This window comes from Chrysemys picta, chromosome 4 (assembly GCF_011386835.1).
Source record: "Chrysemys picta bellii isolate R12L10 chromosome 4, ASM1138683v2, whole genome shotgun sequence".
Classification (NCBI taxonomy): Eukaryota; Metazoa; Chordata; order Testudines; family Emydidae; genus Chrysemys; species Chrysemys picta.
In genome coordinates this window covers 14,273,718-14,299,019 of record NC_088794.1, presented here as the reverse complement: position 1 = coordinate 14,299,019, position 25,302 = coordinate 14,273,718, and the positions used below count along the sequence as shown (strand labels likewise).

General features: G+C 43.6%; 2 protein-coding genes across 6 annotated transcripts in view; one reads left to right on the top strand and one right to left on the bottom strand.

Moving 5' to 3' along the window:
* Positions 1–349, bottom strand: part of ST7L (suppression of tumorigenicity 7 like) — a 59,639-nt gene extending 59,290 nt beyond the window's left edge. For 2 of the 5 annotated variants that reach the window (XM_065591445.1, XM_065591447.1), the window contains exon 1: positions 87–346. In XM_065591445.1, coding sequence (XP_065447517.1) covers positions 87–291 — 205 coding nt within the window. In that variant the 5' untranslated portion in view covers positions 292–346. Of the gene's footprint in view, positions 1–86 lie in introns of all 5 variants that reach the window. The other 3 variants (XM_065591443.1, XM_065591448.1, XM_065591444.1) reach the window with 3 other exon arrangements.
* Positions 350–1,404: 1,055 nt separating this feature from the next.
* Positions 1,405–21,722, top strand: CAPZA1 (capping actin protein of muscle Z-line subunit alpha 1). Its single transcript, XM_008171732.3, has 10 exons — positions 1,405–1,551; positions 10,555–10,618; positions 11,968–12,019; positions 14,442–14,505; positions 15,964–16,170; positions 16,622–16,701; positions 18,095–18,173; positions 18,774–18,845; positions 19,827–19,889; positions 20,627–21,722. The coding sequence occupies exons 1-10, from the start codon at positions 1,513–1,515 to the stop codon at positions 20,765–20,767; spliced, it is 861 nt and encodes a 286-aa protein (XP_008169954.2). The 5' UTR covers positions 1,405–1,512; the 3' UTR covers positions 20,768–21,722.
* Positions 21,723–25,302: the final 3,580 nt, after the last annotated feature.

Genomic DNA, 25,302 nt, shown 5'->3' with positions numbered 1-25,302 from the left:
GCCCCTCCCCCCAACGTGTTCCCCCAGCCCAGCCCCCTCACACACCCGCCCCCCCAGCCCGGGGGAACCCCCGCCCCGCCTCTCACCGGCCGCCAGGTTGTCCCGGAGCCGGAGCGGGACCCGCAGCCAGTAGAGGAGCCCGAGCGCCGCCAGCAGCCCCAGCGCCCGAGCCCAGGGCACGGCGGCCAGCCCGGCCCCCCGCCGCCTCAGCCGCTCCCACCGCCCGGGGGCGCCGGGCGAGCCCTGAGGCTGCGCGGCCGGAGCCGCTTCCCCGCTGCCGCTGTCCGCCATGGCCGCGCCGCCTGGGCCGGAGCGCACCACTCGGCCGCGCGCGCGGGGGCGTCCCCGCCGCAAACGGACTGGGCTGCGCGCGCCCTGCGCTCTGGGGGGTCCGCGCGCTGCGCCTGCGGGGGGGTCGGCTGCCTAGCACGTTCTGGGGACTTGGGTGCCCACAGTACTGGGGTGCAAGCCCTGCTCTGGGATTGTGGGTGCGTATCCTACACTCATTGGGGATGCACAGCACTGGGGGTGCATGCCCTGCTCTGGGGATTTGAGGCACACAGCCCACACTAACCATTTGGGGGTACACACAGCACTGGGGGTGCATGCCCTGCTCTGGAGATTTGAGGCACACAGCCTACACTAACCATTTGGGGGTACACACAGTACTAGGGGTGCATGCCCTGCTCTGGAGATTTGAGGCACACAGCCTACACTAACCATTTGGGGGTACACACAGTACTAGGGGTGCATGCCCTGCTCTGGAGATTTGAGGCACACAGCCTACACTAAACATTTGGGGGTACACACAGTACTAGGGGTGCATGCCCTGCTCTGGAGACTTGAGGCACACAGCCCACACTAACCATTTGGGGGTACACACAGTACTAGGGGTGCATGCCCTGCTCTGGGGATTTTGGGGTGTATGTCCCAGACTAGAGATTTGAGGGATACCCAATACTAAAGGACTGTGTTCCCCTACTGCCCGGGGATGAGGCTTGGCTGTGTCAGTGTCAGGCCTAGGACCCACCCCTCTGGCGTGCGTGGGGCCTCTCCACGCAGTACACGCCAACCCCAAGCAAGCAAAACTCGTGAGATTAGAAAGCAGTTGTGGTGCCTTTTCATTTGCTTTCCGTGGCTGCCGATGCATTCAATGATTCAGTCACGTTCCCACCTTCCCCTTTGCAACCAAGAGAGCAAAACCTCCCCTAATGCCCTTCCCCTGCCTCCAGGAGCTGGGGCTTTAAGAGCCGCCCCACGCACCGAGGTCATTGCACCAGGGGTAGAGGGCTGGGTTGAGCCACTGCCCAAGACCGAGATGGCGCCTATTAGCGTCAGTGAGAACTACCGGGGCTCACGATTGCCCACAATCAAGATGGCGCCGGTAGCACTTCCGGCCCGGCACTTCCGGATGGGCGGTTGCCTGCTGCCCCGCCCCATCCCCTGCTGTCAGTTCCCGGCGTGCTTTGCACGGGGTGGCCGGCGGGGCGGGGCCCAGCCAAAGGACCCAAAATGGCTGACTTCGAGGATCGGGTGTCGGACGAGGAGAAGGTAGGAGCAGGGTTTCTTGCCTCCCCCGAGCTTACTGCGTAGCGCCTCCCGCTGTCCCCATCCCCTAGGCGGACAGGGTCTCGGCCCCGCGCTACGGCAGGAGGAGACCCCTAAGCAGCCCCCTGCCCCTATAGCGAGGGAGAAACTTCTTCCAGTACCTCCCACGTCCAGGGAAGAGACCCCCTGACACTACTCCCCTATTCCGAGGGGAGAGACCCCCTCCAATACCCCCAGATCCCTCTCTAGAGAGGGACGAGACACCCCCAATATCCCCCTCTGCTGCCCTCCCATAGAGAGGGCAAAGACCTCGCCACCCCCCACCCTCCCCCCCCACACACACAGTATCTCCCTGGTGCCCCATAGAGGAGGGACAAGGACCTATGTGAACTGTTACACTGGGGGCTCTCTTCCCTGTAGGGTATCATCTTGCCTCCAAAAAGGAAGATAGTCACACCCCCATGAGGGAGAAAACCCCTTATACTAATTTTGATTCAGTATGGCATGTGCACGCACCCCCTATAACTATATCCCCTTCCTGATAGAATTCTCCCTCCTCCTCCTTGCTCATTTCAGAGGAGAAGGTGCATAGGGGGTGGTAGTACCTCCTTCCTCTTTTAGTATGTCCTTTTTGTGTCTCTAATAGTGCGGGGAATGGTGGCCTCTCTCTCCACATATTACTTCACAGACATGGGATGGGAATTGCTCTTGCTGTGGGAATAGCACAGTTAATCTGGACTGTTTCCAGTTGCCATTGGGAGGAAGACCTAGACAGTCACTAATGGAGAGCCAGGAGAGGAGCAGTCAGTTCCTTGTGATGATTGTTTCCTTCTAAGGTTTTTGTGCAAATGCTCTTTCAAGTATCTTTTTCACTGATTGGGGGGGGGGGGGGAGGGAGCCCTGTAAATGTCCATTTTCTTGTTGATGTCTTGTCCTTTTCTAGTAAGTCTCAACTCCTGCACCACTGCTGAATGTACCAACCTCAGGTTGGAAGTCAGCAGTCAGCTAGCACACAAGTTGGAGGAAGACTTGTGACAAGCCTCATCTCCTATGAAAAGTCATTGAACTATTTAGTGTCAACACAGCAGACAGGGCCTCTCCTACAAAGCAAATACACTGATTACATCTATATTGTCAATCCTAATTAGTCTAAAACTTTCATTTTGCCTTTATCTTTAGTTGAAGTTTTTCTAAATCCTCTTCGGATAGCCCCCTATGAAAAGAACACACTGAAAATTCAGAACACTTAAGAAATTACAACCATAATTTAGCTGCATAACCTGAGAGTATATGGCTGTAGTCTGGGACATGTTCAGGAACATGAATTTGCCAGCACACTGTGTAGGCAGACAGAACATGCCTGCTTGCTACTACAGTGTATAAAAGACGCTGTCTTGTTCTCAGTTTTTTTTCTAGATCTGGTCAGTCAGGGTGTGTCAGTTCCTTAATCTACTTTTGCTAGCAATAGGAGTTCTCATTGATTAAACTTTGGTTTCATATGCAAGAAGCGGCACAAAGGGTAGATACAAGAAAGATGGAATGAGATCACCAGATCTCTTCACAAACGCACACACAACATTTTGTTTCAGTGTTTTAAACTGCCATTGGGAAGGTTCATTTTACACTTTTTTTTTCTTCATTTCTTTTCCACCCCCCACCCCCTCCAATATTCTTTTGAAATTTTCTGACCAGCTTCAGCTCATAATAAGGATCTGCTTCATAGATTCATTTATGTACTACCCTGGCTTTCCTCTCACTTGGAAGCTAGAATTGCCTGCTGAATGTTGATACTAAAAATAGAGACCTACTTTACTTAACTAAACACTGGTATTTTAAATTCTGATATTTTGGTACTTTGCATTATTTATCTTCTCATAGCTTTGAGTGCAAGTACTATGTTAGTCTTTGTATTAGTAATGGGATAAAATATGCTTTCTTCTGAACAATTCTAAGGCTAATTTCTAACAGTTTTCTCCATTTGCAAACAGCAGTTTTTAAGCTAAACACCCAATAAGTGATACCTGGTGTTTGTGTTGATTCTGGCCATCTGTTTCTGTGGCTTTCTTTAGTCCAGGCCTCTTCCTAAATCAATGAGGTTAGTGACCCTTTGCAACAAAAGAAAGGAACAAACTAGGCAAAGGAACAGAGGCCTCTATCTACAAAAAAATAATAAAAATGTAGGCTCTGCTGTGTTTTACAGAGCCCCCACTCAGCTGCTGCCTAACTGTGTAGGCACTTAAATTTTTGCTGTAAAAGTTTCTAAGGTGCTTAAGTTTCAGCTTTTTGACATGTGCACCACTGTCTCATACCTAAGCCCCAGTGTGAGCAAAAACCAAGTCAGGTGTTGCCCTGTGCTCACTAGATTGGGCCCTCTAAGCAAACTTAGAGCATGCTGAATTCTACACAAACTGAATGAAGGAGTGATCATCTCCTTTAATACCTTTAGCCCAGTGGTTAGGGTTTTCAGGTGGGATGAGGAAACCCTGGTTCAGTTATCCCGCCTCTGCCTGATGAGAGAGGATTTGAACCAGGATTTCCCCTTATCAGGTGAGTGTCCTAACTACTGATTTATAGAGTCACTCATTCTGTCTGTGGGCTAATGAATGTTTAATTAGATATACAAAATGGGACAGCTTCAACAAGAGAAATTGAGAGAGACTTAAATCAGAATAACCCATAGCCCTTTATCAGAGGGGTAACCATGTTAGTCTGGATCTGTAAAAAGCGACACAGAGTAGCCGTGTAGCCACAGGACCAATAGTCCTTTAGTTAGGATAGTTTGCTCAATATTGTATAGTATAAATTCTAACCATAAGATTGTATATTTCCTCCTTTTGAGTAAATTCTATACCATTTTCAGCTATTTATACTTTATAGTTCAATATTGAATTTCAGCTGAAGATTTTAACAAAATAAATTAAGCAATCTTTTACCCCTTTCAGTAGGTGTTTCCCCAATTTTAAAAATGTTGGAATCAGAAGGGAACTGAGACAGAGATTAAACAAGTTGCCTGTGGCATCACTGGGAATAGAACTCTGAGCTCATAGTCTTCTGTTCTAACCAATAGACAACCTTGCAATCACTTTGCTGACAAATCTAGGGCATTGTTTGTTTTGCATACACTTTCTCTTTTTAAATGCTTAGCTTTAACTGCTCTGACTTAAAAAAAAATCAGTGCACATCACTGAGAGAGCAAGCAAAATGAACTAATTTGATTTGTCACATCTATAAGTATCTATTCATTGTCCCTCATAGTCATAGGTAAATGTTGGATAATTGAAGCGTATGCTGCATATTCAAGACTTTTTGAATGTATATTGCTCTGGCTTCTGATGAATTCTGTGTACTGTCACCCTCTTTTTCTGCTTCCATTTAAAAAAAAATTGTGGTCAGCTGACTTCACTACTTGATGCTTTCCCCATTTTAGAAAGAGGAAGTTAGTTTCTGCTAGCACTCTGCAGAGATACCTGAAATGGTAATGATGAGCCAGGAAGTAGGTCAGTTTTGCAGAAATAGTGTTAGTTTCATACTTCTGCAGATGAACATGCTATCAGTGTGCTGACACCCAAAGGCGAAGAGACTCCAAAGTGACAACAGTGCGGAAGCTTGATATAAAGGATTAATTTCTTTACCACATACAAAGTCTGCTTCTTCCATTTCATGGGTAGACATTGTTGTTTTCAGTTGTGTAGAGTAATGATCTCTTCCATTTTTTTTTAATTGCTCCAGATCAAAGGGAGGGGAGGGAGAGGATAAAGTTACACTTTATAAAAATGATTACATGTCTTTGCAGTGTGTTTTGCTCATGGCTGCTGTTTTAATGGCACTTGTCCTAAATGTAGATTTGTCAATCACTGTCTTGTCTATTTAACTTCACCAATCCTACTAAAGTGGGAGAAGTTACTTACAGATTAAAGTGTAGGTAGGAGTTGTGGTTTATTCAGGGTTTGAGTCCTGGACTTAGCCTTTTAGGAAGCAAACTATTTTAGGTGCAGGGCAGAATTTGGGTCTAAGGTGGGATAAAATGCCAAAAGAGAGGTGGTTATGTCTTCCTAACTATAATAAGGCCCCACTTTATCAGGGCCCCAAGTACAATGCAGTTGTGCAGCTGCATTAATGACCAGCCACATCATTTATCTAATTACCAAGATGTTGCATAAATATAGACACTGCGTAATTATTTTTTAATGGCCTTTTATCCAGCTGCCATTTTAGGAGCTCAGTTGGAAGAGTGACTGTGTCCAGTTGGGGAATTGGAGTAGGGAGACTATATCCCCTGCCTTGATCCTTCCAATTGCAATGGATCTTGGCATCAGTTAGATGAAGTTGTGTGTGTACTCTGAGTACAGCAGTTGTAGTAATGCTTTAACATTTCCAGAGTGACATGTCTTATGTTTATGCTTATGCTTGTACTTTCTAAGAAAAGCACACACATCAGCCACGTAGGGTCGGACTCACAGTAAAGTCTACAGGGCAAACTGTGGAACAGCAATGTCCATATTAGTTACTATCCCGTAATCCTGATCACAGTTGAGGATAGTCTAATACTTTCTGTTACACATTTTTCAGAAGTTATATGGATATTAGATACTCTAACTAGAATGAGAGTTACTTAGCTAGTGGAATTTTATTAAGCAATGGAAAAAACACATTTTAGCAATTCTAAATGTCTGGCATGTTTCCGCAAAAAGCAGAAGGAAACTAAGGGCTTGTCTGCACTGGTACTTTACAGCGTTGCAACTGTCTTGCTTGGGGGTGTGAAAAAACACCCCCCTGGGCGCAGCAAGTTTCAGCGCTGTAAAGTGCCAGTGTAGATAGCGCACCAGCGCTGGGAGCCGCGCCCCTCGTGGAGGTGGGTTTTTATAAGCTGATGCCGCAACTACACAGCCACGTTAAAGCACGGCCGCGGCAGCATTTTAACGTTGCTAGTGAAGACGTGTCCCCAGACTGAAAAGGTGGGCAAATATTCCATCCCGCTTCATGCCCGTGTTTATGCCTCTTTATTCTTTTGTCAGTTGCACTCAAACATAATTTTTAAAATAAATAAGTATAAAAAGTTTTTGCTTTTCAAGTATCTTTGATACTGGCACCTTGCTCAGGCTCAGTCCAGCTAAGATGGAGGTGATGCTGGTAGGATGGGAAGCACCCAGAAAGCCTGGCAATGCCTCCTCTGTCAGTGAAATATTTTAAATCCCTTTGAAGGATGTGGAATTACAAGCTAGATGCCAGAAAAATGTTTTTAAAGGGGGTTGGCCTCTCAACTCTGCTCCTGCAGATTAATTGATTGAATGATTAATTTGATATTTGTACTACTCTGGTTTGTTGTTCAAAATGGCCTTTACAGGACAAATTTAAAACAATACTTGCTGTATCAGCTGCAGACAATGAATGTAATGCCTTATCCAGCAAGAAAGCCTTAGCCAGCTTTTGCCATAATCGCCAGCTATGAATAACTGTAAAACTAAGTGGAAAAAAGTGGTATGTTTTATATATAAGCCTCAAAGGGAGCAGTGTAATTGTGTGGCTGAGACTATTTGCCTCCAGAGTCCTGTCCAGTAACATTATATTCCCTCAGGTACTGTGCAAACCAAAAAGCCTAGGTTGGAATTAGGGAACCTGTTGTTTAGACAAACAAATTTGCCTTAGTACCATGTGAATTCAAATGATACAACACACTAGCATTTAATACATTTTAGAACTCACTGGTGGTTTTGATTTTCCTTTCCCACTTCAGAGTTCAGGAAATCTCAGGTATTACTTTCTTCTGACATCAACCTGCTCAGATCTTTATCATAGTGCTTCTGATTCCAGATGCCTTAATTTTTTCACTACAGTGTGAAGCTTAATGATAGGCCCACAGTACAACTATGAGTGAAATATACAGTTCTAGACAAATGAATTAACAATGTGTCACAGAATGGCACCAAGTCCCTTTATTGACACATGCCAGAAATGGTTCCACATTCTGTGTGGAATTGTTCTCAGGTTTTTCCTTAACTAGAGACTCCGAATGAACAGTAATTCCAGAAAAGAGAGTAACGTGGCATTACTAATGATCAGGGAGCTTAACTTTCCGTGATTGGGGAAAAAAAAAAATTATCCGATTAAAAATACCTCACAAAAATCCATGTTTTTCCATGGTTAAAATGAAACACTGAACTAGTTCCCTAGCCACAGTATATATAGGTATCAATGTTTTAGTGATATACAGTAGAACCCCATTTATCTGAGCCTCTATTATCTGGCTTTCCTTATTAACTGAACCACCAGCCACTAGGGGCTGACCGCCCACGCCCCAGCCACCAGGGGCTGACCGCAAGAGCTATCAGCATTGGGCAGCTGGTGGTTCGGTTAATACAAAGAGCTGGATTATGGAGGCTCGGATAAACGGGGTTTTACTGTATACATTTTTATTTTTTCACAAAAGATTCACTGTAAAAATGCAAATTCCACATTTTTCCATGGCAAATGGATTGCTAGGATCCCTGATAATGATAAACCATGGTGTCCAGTAGTGAATCCCTAGTCAACTCCGTGCAAACTCAGCAACTAATTGATAGGCTTAGAGGAGCTTAAATAGAAATTTTCTCCCTTGTTTCCAAATAGGAGGGCTTAGGTCTAAAAGTTTCCTGACCATATTCACTCCACGGTCTTCTTGCACAGGTCATGTTGTGTGGATGAAAGATAGAGACATACCTGTGTAATCAAAGTAGTTTACATACACGATATCCTGAATTTTGAAGAGGTGTTCAATGCACGCAGCAGAAATAATGGTGGCTTAGGGTTTGCTGCTTTGTATTCCCAAAGGTTTTGTGGCTGCTTTTATTTAAGTATTTTGAGATGCTTTAGCGCCAGTAAAAAGGTTTAACTCTGGCTCCTGCTCTCTAGATTGCAAGAACAAGAGAGTCCTGATCAGACTGCCACAGTAGCTAAACAGGTCAAAAACTTAGAGATAAGTGCCCGGCCTCACTGCTGACTAACTCTCTGATCCTTCCAGTGTTTGTGGAAAAGCCTTAAGGCCATGGGTTGTATCACTGATCTGCTTAATCAGGCCAAAGCCGTGGCTACGCTCGAAACTTCAAAGCGCTGCTGCGGGAGCGCTCCTGCGGCAGCTCTTTGAAGTGCGAGTGTGGTCGCGCGCCAGCGCTGGGAGAGAGCTCTCCCAGCGCTGCAGGTACTCCACCACCACGAGGGGATTAGCTTACAGCGCTGGGAGCACTGTTTACACTGGCGCTTTACAGCGCTGTAACTTGCTGCGCTCCGGGGGGAGGGTTTTCACACCCGAGCGAGAAAGTTGCAGCGCTGTAAAGTGCCAGTGTAGCCATAGCCGTAGTCTCTTTACAACGTGCTCAGGAAATAATGTTTCAATTGCTAGCTTGAGAATAACTTTGACCTCTGTGAGGTCTTCCCATTTTTCTTCTACATTGTGGACACTTGTTTGCTCTGGAGGACATGCATCACAAAGCCAGGCAGTGTTGGCAGATGTGCCCCCAGCTCAGGGTGGTGGGATTCACCAGAATCGCACAACAGCAGATGCAAGAGAAATCACTTGTTGAAATCTGGAGGCTTGTTTCTGAGGCAGGGTCTCCATCTGCTGACATCTCAATTTCATTTTGTAACTTTCCATCACTGTCCACTTTTGTACCTTGTACGTTGCAAATCACTCCGGCTTTCTCACTTTGTATCTTTACACATTCTTCCATGAGTTCTTATAACTTCAATTACTTTCCCTTTGAAGCCTGTAAAGCATAACTAATTGTGTTTAAAGTAGGCAGGATTACATCTTTATGCAAATTTCTAGTCCCATGGTACTTGGTGGGGAAAGGGTATTTGCCTTCCTTCTTGGAAGGGATCTCCTCTCTCAGCTATCACATGCTGCTTGTTTCCTGGTGGTCAGTGGCATCTCCTCCTACCAGTCATCAGCAGCAATGCAATTACATCACAGGCAACCCTGCGCTCTCTCAGTGTATATTACACCTCTTAGCTACACAGTTATCCAGTAGGCTGTCATCTAGTAGCAGGACTTTGGTAACTCACTCTGTCCGTAATTGACATATGGACCTCCAGGTAGTTCCAAGCAGTGAAACTCAGTGGTATTTTGTTAGGTCACAAGAAGACTGTTAGATTTTTTTAAAAGGGAGAATGTTGGCTAATTGTGTGTGCACTTGTGCAGGCTGAGCAGTTTGGTGTCTAAGGTGATGTTTGTGATCACAAAGGGTGTTTCCAAAGCAAAGTCCACGTTTTCAAGTGTGTTCACAAATTGGGATGACCATCTTGGGAGTCCTAGAGATTGATTTGTCAGAGGTGTTAAGCATCTGCAGCTTCCATTGACTTCAGTTAGAGTTGTGGGTGCTCAGATACTCTGAAAAATCGGGCCCAAAGTCTCAAGTTGGGTCCCAAGAACTGGAAGCGCACAGTTTCATTACACACACACGCGTGCGCACTATTTCCATTGATCATCAAAATTTACAGATGGGCAAAGTAAGAAAAATGCTATTTGGGAACGTTAGAGTTTGATTTAAGGGTATTTACCGTGTATTTTGGCATATGATATTGACAGTTTGTATTTTAACTGTTAGAAAGCTTTAACTTTGACTTTCAACATCTGTCACTAAATAATAATTGCCTGACCCCCTCATAATTTCCTACAATTGTGAAAATCTAAATTTATGACCATCAAAATGAATGCATAAAACCTATAATTTTGTGCAGCTGTGAAAATTTACCGGGATAAAAATTTTAAAAATACTTAAACATAAACATCAATATTATCCATCGAAATTATTAAAAAAAAAAAAAATCCGATTCTGTCAAGCTTAACTAAAGGACGCTTTTGAAAATTTGTGCCTAAATCTGTCCATAAATAGTAGCACTATCTAGAACTGTAACACTCAGTTCTGCTAGTGAGCTATGTTGGTGTAAATATGTTGCAGTTTGTTGGTACCAAAACAAAAAACGTGCACTGTGTATTGAATTTAGTCTAATGACTGTTTTGCTTAACTGCAGGTGCGTATAGCTGCAAAATTCATCACTCATGCACCACCAGGAGAATTTAATGAAGTGTTTAATGGTGAGTAAATAACAGAAAATTAAATAGTTCATAGGATATTCCAGGTTTCAGCTATTATCAGAAAGAAAATATTTAAGGTACCTCACAAAATAGGGTTGGCAGAGGGGCTATACTTTTTAAGGCCAGGATTTTTCAGAAGTGGCTAATGATTTTAAATACTGCCTTATGACATCTGACAAGAGGCTGGATACACAGCACTTTCTGAAAATCAGACCCTGTTAAAGTGTCCCAACTTAAACACCTCAAAATTGAGGCACCCAAATCCGCCATTTTTGGAGTCACGGCCTAGGATCCTAGGTTAACGTAAATCTTTGTGCGATCGTTGTTTATGTGTGCATGTCACGTGGATGTTGTTCTATTGTGTTTCCTTAGTACCTTTCAGGCTTGATCTGAACTGTTTGAAGCCACTGATATGAATGCAAAATCCTTTGTCTGGATGCCATTTCACCTTGCTGCTTTGGTACAGTATTGACGTGATGGTATTGTGATGAAGAGTAAATGTTCTAAACTGGCTTTTACCAGACAAATGTAAAATCTAATTGTAAAGGGATATCATCAGGTACTCTGAAGCTTATGTTATGGAGACATAATAGTAACTAGCTTTCCATTTATGTAATATATTTTGGACTCCATCATCAGAAAACACCACAGGAGCCATTTTCACTGTTCAACGATGGTGTGACTGGAATTTTGTTAGAGCCAGAAGGGTTTTTGGTTCACTTTCATTCTACCATAACTCAAAAGTGGCTAAAGAAATTCTTTAACTTAATGATTAAAAAAAAAAGTTGTTTTGAACAGTGACCAAGAAAGAAAATTACAGCCCCAAAGATACATGCTTCAGAAAGCTGTGACTGTATGAAAATGGAGAGTATAATGGAAAATGATTAATTCTTATTCTACTACTAATAATAATAATAATATTATGTAGAGTTTCATCAGTAGATCTCAAAGAACTTTACAAAGCATCATCATCCCCATTTTACAGATGGGGAGACTGAGGCCTGGAGGTAAGTGGCTTGCCCAAGGTCTCACAGCAGGCCAATAGAAGAGCCAGGAATAGAATTCAGGTCTCCCGAGTTCCAGTCCAGTGCTCAATCCACTATAGTGATAGTTACTTGTAATGACAGGAGTATAGCCCCTCTGCCTAGCATGGTTATGCTCTGCTAGCCTTTAATCAGAATCATCACACAGACAGCAAGGAGGGAAGAATTTAGTTCCATTATACAACCACACAGTGTTTAGTAAAATGATTTACAGCCACTGTAATGTGTGAATCTCTGTTTCCGTTTCAGTTTTAGTGTGCAAAGACAGACATTTGATAATCTGCCTGAACACTTTCTTTTCTCTAGATGTCCGGTTACTGCTTAACAATGACAATCTTCTCAGGGAAGGGGCAGCACAGTAAGTATTGTTTAAAACAGGTTTCAGAACATTTTAAGGAAGTGTGTAAGTGTGTGTTTTTTCAGTCTAATGACATAATGATGTGAACTGTGATCAATTGTAGTGTTGGTGGAGGGGGTGATGTACAGTAATTTCCCCTCTCCCAACCAAAGCACCCGGAAAGGTGGAGGGTCATCTCCCAAAAGTCTAAGCAGAACTACCTTTGTTATAATAGAATCTAAACAAATGAGGAGAGCCAACATATATATATTATATATATATATATATATATATATATATATATATATATAGTAACAGTAACCTTTTAGCATCCTAAGGAATGATTCACCTTTGTTCAAACCATCAGAGGACTGGTACCTGTCATGCTATCTGGAGTGGTTCATGATCGTGAACGCCATCCTCAGGGCGGGCAGATGTCAAGAAGCAGAGATAAGACTCCAACTAGTTGTATGTTCTATAATTAGCTTTCACCAACCCAGTAACAAGTGTGAACTTCTGAAGCACAAAAACAGTCGTACCATGGAGTCACAGACAGTCCCCGTGGGCACTCCAGTCTGTCTTGTCCCCCAGGCAAGCTGGAAGGAGGGTTTCCAGTACAGTGCTGCAGCTGTGTCGCTGTAGCGCTTTAGTGAAGACGTGGTAGCTATGTTGATGGGAGAAGCTCTCCTGTCAACCTAGCACTGTCTACACCAGGTTGGTAAAACTACATTGCTCAGGGTGTGGATTTTTCATACCCCTGAGCGACGTGGTTACACCGATGGGCGTTTGTAGTGTAAACCAGGCCTTAGTGATAGTTGGTTGCTCTATACCAAAGATTTCAAAATATTCATGTTGCTCCCATCACAGGAAACCAGTCATTTACCCCAGGTCAATTCATACCTTAGATATCACACCAAAATATATTCCCAAGAGCACTGTCTATGAACGTATTAAACATGGACATTTTCTCTGTACTGGAATTTGTATTCATTAGTCCCTCAGTGAAAACATAAATAATAAAGATATAGAACCAATGTGAATGAAATTGTTTTTAAGTTATCCACTGTACCATTGTAACTTCTGTTACTACATTGTAACTTTTATTACACTTGCCATTTTGCCTACATTGTAACTTCTGTGCCATATTGTAATTCAAACCCCATTTTAAAACGCTTACTCCATTTTGTAAGGGCTTGCTGCAACCTTCATTTTTGCAAACCCTGCTGTAATTTTATTAGTCTAGTTAAAATGTGTGAATGAGGGATGTATGGGTGATAGAATCAACCTCCAGCACCAGCCCGTCCTGATGAAATAAAGTTCAAATACCAACGGCTGAAGAACTAGACAACAGCCCTAACTCAAGCAAGAAGCATCCACACACCTGTGTGTGACTGTATGTGTATAAGCACTGAGGTATTTGTTAATAGTTACAGATTAATAATAAATGTGGCATCTTTGCCTTAACCCCTAAAACGATCCTGTATAAGTTTGTGGGACAACATTTACAAGTTTACCTCCCCATTCTCCACCAAAATGTTGTCCCACAAACTTATACAGGATCGTTTTAGGGGTTAAGGCAAAGATGCCACATTTATTATTAATCTGTAACTATTAACAAATACCTCAGTGCTTATACACATACAGTCACACACACACACACACACCAAAATGTTCTGCAGCTGCTGGATAGTTACCAGTCCTGAGTGTAGTTTAAGTTCGCAGCTTGGGATCGTAGCTCATAACAGCCAACTGGCCAGAAAAGCTAAGCACGAGGGAAAGCCGGGTCTCTGTCGGGCGCGCACCGATGCTCCTTAATGTTGATAGCAAAACGTTACCCAAAGGCTCTCATCTCACCCTTCCTTTTTTATAGAAGTTTTGAATTTAAAGTTTTTAGGTCTTGCTGTGTCACGCCACCTCTGGGTTTGGTACTTGATCACCCGTTAATTGCAGGCGTGACTGTCAGCCTAAAACCTGGCTTTGATTTTCCTTCTGTTGTTTCTTTTTAAGGTGGATGCTTCTTGCTTGAGTTAGGGCTGTTGTCTAGTTCTTCAGCCGTTGGTATTTGAACTTTATTTCATCAGGACGGGCTGGTGCTGGAGGTTGATTCTATCACCCATACATCCCTCATTCACACATTTTAACTAGACTAATAAAATTACAGCAGGGTTTGCAAAAATTAAGGTTGCAGCAAGCCCTTACAAAATGGAGTAAGCGTTTTAAAATGGGGTTTGAATTACAATATGGCACAGAAGTTACAATGTAGGCAAAATGGCGAGTGTAATGAAAGTTACAATGTAGCAAAATGGCGAGTGTAATGAAAGTTACAATGTAGTAACAGAAGTTACAATGGTACAGTGGATAACTTAAAAACAATTTCATTCACATTGGTTCTACAAAGATTGCACAGTTAAAGCTTACCTTTTTTCTTTTCAATTATTAACAGTGCATTTGCCCAGTATAACATGGATCAGTTCACTCCCGTGAAGATCGAGGGGTATGATGATCAGGTAAAACAAAGTTTTGCTGCCTGTCTTTGCAGGTTTTCAGATTGGTATCCATCACTGCAGGTATTACGATGTCCTTCCATAACGATCTGGATGGGAAGTTCTGGTTAGGTTGAAAATATGATCTTCTGATCACCTGACATTTTTCTTTGCACTCAGTACTTAGCAAACTTCTCTCCTTACAGAAAAGCCTCAGACTGAATGTTTCCTTGTGACCATGCTCTCTGTTACTAACTAAATGGGGCTAATGCCGTACTCCTTCCTTGGGCACAACTCCCTGCTAAAGCCAGTGGAAGTCTTGCCTGAGGCAGAGTGAGCAAAGAATGTTTTTCTTTTAGGGCTGTTTAGCAGCTCTCAGATTCTGCATACTCCCAGCTCCCATTGGTTTCAGTATCAGGCTCTTAAAAAATAGCATATGTTCTTTTTCCATTTCCATCTATACCAAACCCCTCCTTATCCAATTATTCCAAATACATTGGCTCTCCCATTATATCATTTCAGCCTTCCTGCATTCCCTTCTCCTGTATAAAAACACAAACTAAAGAACTTCCCGTTTGCCTCCAAAAGACGGTCTGGGAATTTTTTTGCCTCTTGATACTTACAGACGGAAGTTTCACAAAGGGTACAATTAATTTCCGTTTTTCTGAGGAAGAAAGTGGGCCCTGTTGGAGACTGAAAGCAGGCTTGGCTGCCTCTGGTCTCTGAGCTCAATACTGATACAGGAACTGCATCCCAGTGTCCACTTGTGCCAGAGGGTTCGGTCAAGTGGTGCAGGCCTGGGAAATATAGCAATACTAGGCTGCCGATAGAAGCAGATTTGACAGAAGCTGTACAACCTGTGAGAAAGAGGTCTGGCTCTTCTGCTTGGTCTGGCTCTTGAGATGACTGATCTCCCGGTGGGGCAGGGAATGCCCTGTTGTGCTGTTCAAGACCATTCACCCCAGCCTAAACCTGATACATAGTGAAGTAGCCACATCTACTCTTCCTCCTTGATCAGAGGAGGAGTTGCTGCAACATACAGGCTTATGGAAGGAAGAAGAGAGAGGAAAATGATGGAACCCTGAGGTACACCCACCCTTCCCTCTAGGAAGGAGAAAGAAATGGGGCTTGAATTATCCTATTATAGTTTTACAGAAGCAGAATAATTGATGTTTGAATTTCGTAAAAGGATCCCAAAAAACGTTGTAAGCTTTCTATACACAACATCACTGAATGCAGCCATCTTTGGTGAGAGGGAAAGTTTGTCCAAGGACTTCACAGCAAACCCCAAATCATTAAGTGAACCATAGAATCATTAATGTCCTTGCAAAGAAGAGGGCACTTCAGATCATAAGGTTTCATCTGAAATAAATAGCGCCTTGTGGTGAAATCTAGCAAACTTGCACTCAAGAGCCCCAGAAGAGCAATGTGACATTTAAATCAGCATAAGAAAGCGCTTCGATCTTTCGCTTTATTTTTCAGGTCTTAATTACAGAACACGGCGACCTGGGCAATGGCAGGTTTTTGGACCCAAGAAACAAACTTTCCTTTAAGTTTGATCATTTAAGGAAAGAAGCGAGTGATCCCCACCCTGAGGACACAGAAGCAGCTCTAAAGCCATGGAGAGATGCCTGTGACAGTGCGCTGAGGGCATATGTGAAAGATCACTATCCCAATGGCTTTTGTACTGTTAAGTACCTACCTTATTTCATTGATGGTTCTTTGCCTCATGTCTGCTAGCCCCATAGGGAGACTTTGCACTGTATTTTGGGCTCGCATGAGTGTCTGTCTTGTAGGTCCTAATTCTTGTACAGCAAAGACAAGAGGGTGCAGCGATTTTGTGTGCGCAGTCATATCGTGTAAACCAGTGGCAAAATGTTTACCTCAATCACCTGTGGGTAAATATGCACGACTGCACCTTGCAGCCCTCTCCAGGGCTAAGCTGACCAGGAAAGGGAAGTAATGTGTGTGTGCATAGACAAGGTAGCTAATGGTGTATGTGCACTGTCTGCTCTCGCTCAGCGCTGTGGTATAGCAGGATATTGAAGCTCCATCTAGTGTTCCTGGATTAGGAACTCAAAGCTGGTGGAATACACACTTGGCACTGTGATGCTTATTTTTCATTTCTTTATGAATTCAGGTTTACGGCAAGACTATAGATGGACAGCAGACAATTATTGCCTGTATTGAGAGCCACCAGTTTCAGCCCAAAAACTTCTGGTAAGAATATTTTCAAGTGTTCGTGCTGTTATGCTTAAACAAAGCACACAAGATCTTTTATAGGAGAGAAGGCAACATGCCACATTTATGGAGAATACAGCAGATAGCATATGCTTTTATGTCTCACGCACGCACACGCATGCACACGCGCACGCGCACACACTGCACACAGTCCCGCCAGTCGATGTTTATAATTACCAGTCCAGAGTCTGGATCAATCTAGTGGCCAGCCAGATTGGTCGCAGAGGGAGCCGGGCTCTGTCAGTCGCGATCCGATGCTCCTGGAGTAGTGGCAAGACTAACCCAAAGCCCTATGGCAAAGCACCCTGTTCTTATAGTCCTTTTTCTCCGTTGAAATCTATGGATTTTGCTGTGTCAGTTTATGACAGGTTACTCCTTAATTGGTGTTATCTTTTGATGTTAACATTCTAAAACACCTCCGAGAGGGTCATCCTGTCCCGGATTTGATTTACTCAGTTGTCTGTAGGGGTGCCAGCCTCAACCTCAGGGTCATCAATCTGCCCTTCCTCAATCATGGATGCGTGTTGATGGTTCTCTGGCGTCAATAAGTCTCGATAAGTGTCTTCGCTCCTCCTTTTTGACCATCTGGTTAACAGTGGCCTTCACACCTTATCTTTTCCTGATGCATGCATTCCTCAGTCACACAAACAGTCTTCTACAGAGACCTTTGAGAATACAAACAGCAGCTTTTTATATCGAGCGAAAAGACGTAAATTAAACCTTGCTAAATTTTATAACCAAAACAATTCACATTGAAGCCCAGACCTTCAGCGTACCTAGACACAATACAGGATCGTGTCTCTTACTAACTAAGCCTTAAAACAAAGAACTAAAAGGGCCCAATTTGTAATGTATGTGGGAAACAGAATCCCATAGTCCCAGAGGGTCATTCCTTTCTGCTTTTCAAAAAGGGTGGCTGGCAGGATGAAATCAAATCATACATTAAGTCTCATAGTACAATTATAAAATCCTGCTCCTACAGTGCTCCTGCCTTTTCTAGCCCTTTGAACACAAGTTCTTCCTTTCCATGCCTGCTTCCAAGCAGTAGGCTGATCCAGAACAGGTCCTCTGCTTCCGGTCTTGCCCACTCCCCGATAGCTTGTGCTTCTGGCGGATGAAATTGCTCTGAGAGAGGCCCCTGTGCTGCTCCATGAACCAGCCAGTGAAGGAGACACTAGTGAAGCCAGGGAGCTGTAGCCCTCATTGTTTCAGAGCCCAAGCTGTACTGATGCATCATTGCCTTGAACTGCTCTGCACCAATGGACTGAGGTGCCAGGTGAGGCCTTTGAATGTGGTCACAGGGTGCTGGAAGACGAGCAGGGGCAGCACACGGGGCTCTTTCCCAGTCCGTTTGTGCTTTGGTTCTTTTTAGGAATGGCCGTTGGCGATCAGAGTGGAAATTTACCATCACGCCCCCTGCAGCTCAGGTGGTTGCAGTCCTAAAGATCCAGGTTAGTTACACCACTCAGCAACAATCGCCTCGGTTGCATCGCTGCTTCTCCAGGAGTTCTTATGGGTTTGACTCAGAAAAGAAACCCTTAGGGGGGTCCACAAAGATGCCATTTTAAACTAGGACACGTCATGACTCCTGACGTGTGCGTCGGCTGTTGAAAATACTAAAGAAATGTAATCCTTTGAAAGTTATAATAGCTAAAGTCTGGCCTGATGGTTTAGTGTTAGTGGATTGTATTACCATGTGCATCCAAGCTCTGCACTTCACTCCTGGTCCCTGCTAACCAGGAGTGAGCCTACAAGTTGTCCTGTGAACCCTTTATTGCCTGCTCTCATCCCAGCTGTAATGAGTGTTTACTACATTAGCGTAATATTGAAAGGTCCTGGCTGAGAATAAAATCCCTTGGAAAATCCAGCCAGCCTTAGTCTCCACTGCAGGCTGAGAAAACTGTCACAACAGTGTTGTGCGTTTCTCCTGGTCTTTGGCCGTGTCTGTGGACAGCGCCTAGCATAATGGGGGTCTGGCTCGATTGGGGGCCTCTAGGTATTACCACAATATAATGTTAATTATAAACCGGGCTTGTTCTTTCTTTGTGCAGGTTCATTACTATGAAGATGGCAACGTGCAGCTAGTTAGCCATAAAGATATCCAAGACTCTCTAACGGTTTCAGTGAGTATGGAGAATTTACAACATTTCAGCAGCTCTTTTGTGTTGGTTTATGTCCCCAAGGGCAGCTTTGCTCTCTAATATGACTCTACTCTTCATAGAATATCAGGGTTGGAAGGGACCTCAGGAGGTCATCTAGTCCAACCCCCTGCTCAAAGCAGGACCAATCCCCAGACAGATTTTTGCCCCAAATCCCTAATGGCCCCCTCAAGGATTGAACTCACAACCCTGGGTTTAGCAGGCCAATGCTCAAACCACTGAGCGATCCCTTCCCCTCCCTTGTGTCACTTACTGTAAAGGCTTTTGATCAAATTATAGGCTGACCAGTCAATGCAGCAGCAACACATGCAGTGGCCTGTGGGAAACCCAGCTTCTTACACTGCTTGTAGACTAAATACTGTAGCGAGAGGCATGCTGCAGGGTATTGTATGCTCTTCACATTTAGAGTAGGGGTCACGTATGCCATGGGGGAAACCAGTTGCCTTCTCTTCCCTGTGGGAGGAAAAGGGAGAATTTGAACCCAAATACAGCAGCATGTTTCTGAAAAATCTTGATCCTTCAGCACCAAGGCCAGGCAAATGTAGTTGCAACAAGTGCTTGGGTGTCCTCTCCCCAGTGCTGAAGAGAAGGTAACAGTTTTGTACCGACAAAAGGGGGGCAGTAGTATCTGCTCACAAGTCTGTTCTGTATCAAGAACGCCCAGTTCACTTTTGCTCACTAGAGGGCAGCCCTGTCTTTCACTTTGTACTGGATAGTGTGTTTAATGTCAGCTTCACTTACTTCTGTTCCCTGCCAAGCAGCAGCACAGTTGCTAATGGGCACTGGCCCGATGTAGGCCTGAAACTGTCCGCTTTGTCTTTCCCTAATCGCTGATGAGCTAAGTAGTTACAGAATTTCATTCTAGAAGGAAACCCATTTAATACATTTTTATATTCAGCCTTTTGATTGAACTTGAAAGTAAATTTTGTTCCTCTTACTCTGTAGAATGACGTCCAAACAGCCAAGGAATTTATTAAAATCATAGAACATGCGGAAAATGAGTATCAGGTAAGAGAATTTAGCAGGGATCCCTGTGACTCCATTAGGCTTGTTTACTTTCATGAATATTTTAAAAGATACTTCCCTCTATTTACAAACAATCAGAACATGAGATTAATGCTCTAGTTTTGTTCCACCCCTTGTCCTTTCTTCTCTACCTTCTTTTTCTAGTTTCATAATCAGTTTATCTGATTTTGATTGTAAATTCTTTGGAGCAGGGACAGTAGTTTATCTGTAAGCCACCAGGCACAGTTATGGGGCTATATAAGTGTTTAAAAACAAATGAAATAAAGGCAGCAGTATGGCAAGTCCCTTTAAAGGATATTAACAAGAAAACCAGTGGGGCCTGGAAGGTGCAAAGTCACTAATTCCAATTCATGAGAAGATCACACTGCGTACAGCTGTTGGCAAGCTCAGCAGAAAGGCCAGGGAGCCTGAACTCTCCTCTCCACTTCCCTGTGACTAAGAGCCTTTGCTAAGGAAAGGTCTGCTACAGCTTCCCATGCAATGCTTGTTCTGTGTGTAAGAAGGGGCCTTACCAGAAGGCCTTTTGCAAATAAATTCACTTGGGAAGGAGAAGGCAAGAGAGACCGTTTCTCAACATACACACACTCCCCCGCTAAATTTGCTTTATCAGTTAGTTGGTAAGTAGCATGTCTGGCTTTAATACTGAGTAATGCGTTTTGAAAGCATCCATCCTCCTGCTGTAGTTTAGACAAACACTTTCAATGTGGTTGCTCTTGCAGACGGCAATCAGTGAAAACTATCAGACTATGTCCGACACCACGTTCAAAGCCTTGCGTCGGCAGCTGCCCGTCACTCGCACCAAGATTGACTGGAACAAAATCCTCAGCTACAAGATTGGAAAAGAAATGCAAAATGCTTAAGGCAGAACTGATGAGATTGATGAAATGGTAGCGTACAAAAAAACTAAATGTGGTCATATGCCAAGTAGGTGGTTTCCAAACCAGTGTGGCATTTTGCTAGGGCTTTCAAAGTTAACAAGTTTTCTTGCCTCAAGGAGAACTATTGAACAAATAGCATTGTCTTTGTGTTTTGTGTTCCCTACCATATAAACTTCCTGTTACTGCATTTACTGGTAGGTCATTTGAATTAAACCACATTCATGGTTCGATGATATAGCTCTGTTTGGGAGTCACTGTAATTACTGGTTGGAAAATTTCCTAGCCCTGAAAGCCCTTTTATAAATACAGGCAGTTGGTGTTGGGAGTATTTTCCCTGCACCCTTGTACAGCACTGCAGGTACTTCAGTAAGTTTGTCAGACCTGTTAACAGCTCAAGCTGCTGCGCTGCAAACTGTAACAAATGCCAGAGAAGATGCATCTCCCACACATGCCTGCTGGCGATCTCTACATAGCAATGGGCCTACAGGCTTAGATTTTAATATCTGAAATGAGTTTACATGATCCCTTACAGAAATCTCAAGAAGGCCAGATTTTCTGTGTAAGTAATTTTTTTAAACCCAAAGATTCCATGTTCCCTCTAAGTGAACCTTTTCTTTTCTTTTTTTTTTTGGCTTTTCTTTTCCCTGGAAGTGTGGTTAATAGACATCTGCATTTTTACAGAACAGCTAATCCAGTTAGTTCTCTCTCTTTTTTTTTTTTTTAGTATTGTTAAGTTTGTTAGTATTGTGACTGCTGAGACATTTTGTCTGGTTGGAGATTAAATAGTAGAGTTAAAAATGCAAATGTCTAAGGAATAGTAGGTATGTTGTGCTTTAATGCTTTGTGGCTGGTTCCTAGAGTTTGTACCACAGGTGTATGAATGGATGGTGTATTAAATGATAAATAAAAGATTTGCACCGAAGTGAGAGAAAAATCACTCGCAATCTTGGTCTCTTTCTGTTGGGGCCAGTTTCTTGTTATACTTGGAACACTGGGATTAATATCTGCTTTTGAAAACTTGCTCTAAATTATACCATTTTTCATAGCACAGAAAACAGCTGAGTGATTGAGAAGCAGCTTCCCCTGAAAGAGAGAAGTACATTTTCTCTCTCTAAGGCCATGTCTACACTAGCACTTTTGTCAGTATAACTGATGTCACTCATGGGTGTGAATAAAACCACACCCTGAGCTACATAAGTTACTCCGACAGAAGCGCCTGTGTGGATAACGCTATGTTGGCTGGAGATGCTCTCCCGCCAATGTAGCTAGCGCCGCTTGTTTGAGGTAGTTTAATTATGTTGACAGGAGAGCTCTTTCCCATCGGCATAGAGCGGCTACCCGAGCGATCTTACAGTGGCACAGCTCAATTGGTACGCTAGCTAGTGTAGACATGGACTAAGAAACCAGAACGTGGATGCACTGCTAAATGAACTCTGTACAGCTAATTCACTCTGCTTCGTTTACACTTTGTCCTTACCCCTTTCCTGAGGTCTTTTTTTAAACTGGCTGGGGTCTTCCTATTTTTAAAAATGCAAAGAAAAAGTGGCGGGTTGTGCATTAAACATCAGTTTTGCTCCGCAATACCACAAAATAAGAGTGTCGGTGTCCCATTCTTTGTGAGAAGTTTTGTCAGAATAAAATATATTTGTATTTGCCATTCAGAATATCCATGCATTCATCCCTCACACATCCTGTGTGTCATCTACTCCGGTAGAAATACACCAGTCTTTGTTCTAAAGCTACTCGTGTCTGTCCTTTAGGATCTGATATTTATGCCTAATGAAAATACAGCTAACTGCTACAGGAACTCCGCTCTGCATCCTGCTGTAATGATGCATATCCTAACACGAGTAGTTTGGGGTAGCAACAGTGTGAGCAGTACTATACACTAGGCTACCACAATCTTTCCACCATCTCATATAAACCAGCTTAGAATTGGAGTCCTGAACTGAAAGCTGCAATATTCATGTGCCTGTGAGGACTGCAAAACAACCTCACCTATTCCAATATTGCACCTGGGGCTTATACCGTCTGTCCCTGTAGTACCTTGATATGTTATATGGTATCCACCGAACTCTCAATAACTCATGTGCTAGTGTATCATGGCTATAGCTAACTCCTGGGAACAATCAGGGTTCTGTCAGATACATTATGGTACAAATAGGAATAATACACATTGTGCGTATCTGCACACTAATTGGTTGTTTTAAGGTCTGCTGGCATATCCAGTGCAAGTGAATTGTATAAGTCGGTTACCTCCAGATTTTCCCTTTTAAATAACCTTCAAACTACATGTGAAGATACCCACCACATTAATGTTTCAAGATCAAACGTCTGTGTCAGGGAATTCCAAAAGATTAAAATTGTGCCATTAACTCAGTCAGGTTATATGTGCACAGTATTTTCTAATCCTCTTTCCCTTTTCAGTATAAGCCTTAATGTATTGCACTTTAAGAATGTATGCCAACCCAATATATAGTAGGATGCTGGGAAAGCTTGTCTCTTTCATCAACTGAAGTTGGCCCAATAAAATAGGGGGTGCCCAACCTACAGCCCGTGGGCCATACAGGGTCCACCAGAGCATTTCATAAGACCCACAGCAGGGTTCGGGCTGTCAGCCCCTGATAGATAATCTGTTTGACCCACACAAGGTTGTGCTTAGGTTTATGTGGCCCACCTTTGTAATAAAGTTGGGCACCACCACAATAAAATACATTATTACCTCACCCACCTTGTCATCTCTAACAAAATTTGATTGACAGTAACTTGAGTGTGTGCACAGAGCTGTGAGCAAGAGTTCTGGGTTCTGTTCCTAGCTCTGCCACTGCTCTCCTGGGTGACTTTGGGTAAACTGTTTCCTTGTTCTGCCTCCATTTCCCTAATTTTTAAAACAAACAATGGAAGCTTACCAACGATCTCAGAGGGGTATATTGACGCTCAATCATCTTATTGCAGTAGCATCTAAGGACCTGATCAAAATCTCACTGGACAATGCACTGTTCAAATAAGCAACAGATCCTCCCTGTACTAGTGAGCTCACAATCTAGGGCCTTGTCAGTGTTACCAGCTTAACTAGAATTGATTTAAAAAAAAATAGAAAAACTGGTGTAACTGATTTAATTAAGGATTGTAAGAAATCTGCTTGTTCTAATTCAGTATAACCCACATTTAAATTGATGTAAAAGTCTCCATAGAGGAGGTTTGCACTACTTTATCTACTAGGGGCTTGTCTACACTTGAAAGTTAATGAGGAGTAAGGTAGGGTGTGAATTTAAAGTGCAGTCGCTGTTCCTGAAGAATTCCATGTGTGGACAGTCTTTGAAAGCATAAGTGGGTTAAGCTAAACAGGAACAAAAAGCACTTTTGTTCCAGAATAAGGGTATCCACACATGGAGTTAATCACGAACAACTCCTTAGGTAGACAAGTCCAAAATCCTTTGTTAGTTAAACTGGTGCCACTTGTAAAATAGGCAAAGCCTTAGACTGAGACAATATGCAGCAGTTGAGTAAACCATATGCGAGTGGGGAGGACAAAGGTAAAGATGTTTGCATAAATGGTAGGCCAGTGTCTCCGTTGTCACAATGTTAGCAAAACAGTCGAGATGGTTGGGTGGAAGGTGCTGAACTACAAAGTGTTCTCAGTGAACTCATTAACGCTCAGCATTCCTTCCTTGCATTGCTCTGATGGTCCCATAAACCCCCGCCCAAGTATTCCCTTTCTAAGCAAGTAGATGAATGCCCGTGCTGTGCACTTTGAGGACAGTAACCTGGGTTGGGTCATTCTGGGGCTGTCAGAAGTTAGTCCTGCTTCCTGTACAGTAAGGTTCTGTTCCAGCAGGCTCGTGTTGTGAGAAAATTTCTCAGAACAGCTTTCAGCGGTAGTGCTAGGAACCACCTGGACCCCTGTCTTACCATTGCCACTGCTGGGGGAGCTGCACCAGAGGGAAATCTCAGAGGCAGCGAGGGAGAGGAAAGGGCTAGTGCTAATCAAGTCATAACCCGAATTAAACCCAAAACCACACCTACAAGAGTGAGTCAGTTACACACAAGCCAGTTTATGGAGAGACATGGTCATAACAAACCTTCAGCAACAGAGCCTCTCTAAATCATGCCCTTGGCTGACCCATGAGCCCACCGGCCCTCTCCCACTTACTGGGAGTTTACAGTTCTCCCTTAAAGACTTTTCCTCCAGTGACTCCTGCAAAGGAATAAATGGCATTACACCCAATGCACGGGAACCTACAATAGTTTGCCTAGAAATCTGAATATTTTACAGTCTTCCAGTAGTATCTGAGCCTTATCCACACCCCCGACTCTCTCTGGGGCAGGGAAGTACCATGTCCCTGGTGTACAAGTAGGAAACTGAGGCACAAAGGCAAAGGGACTTGCCCAAGATCACACTGTGAACAATTGACAGAGTTGGGCATATGACCCTTAGCTCCCAGAAAAAATGCCTTCTCCACAAGGCCAGCCTTCCCTGGTGTATGCAGTGGGCTCGATCAATCTCTCCTCTGTCC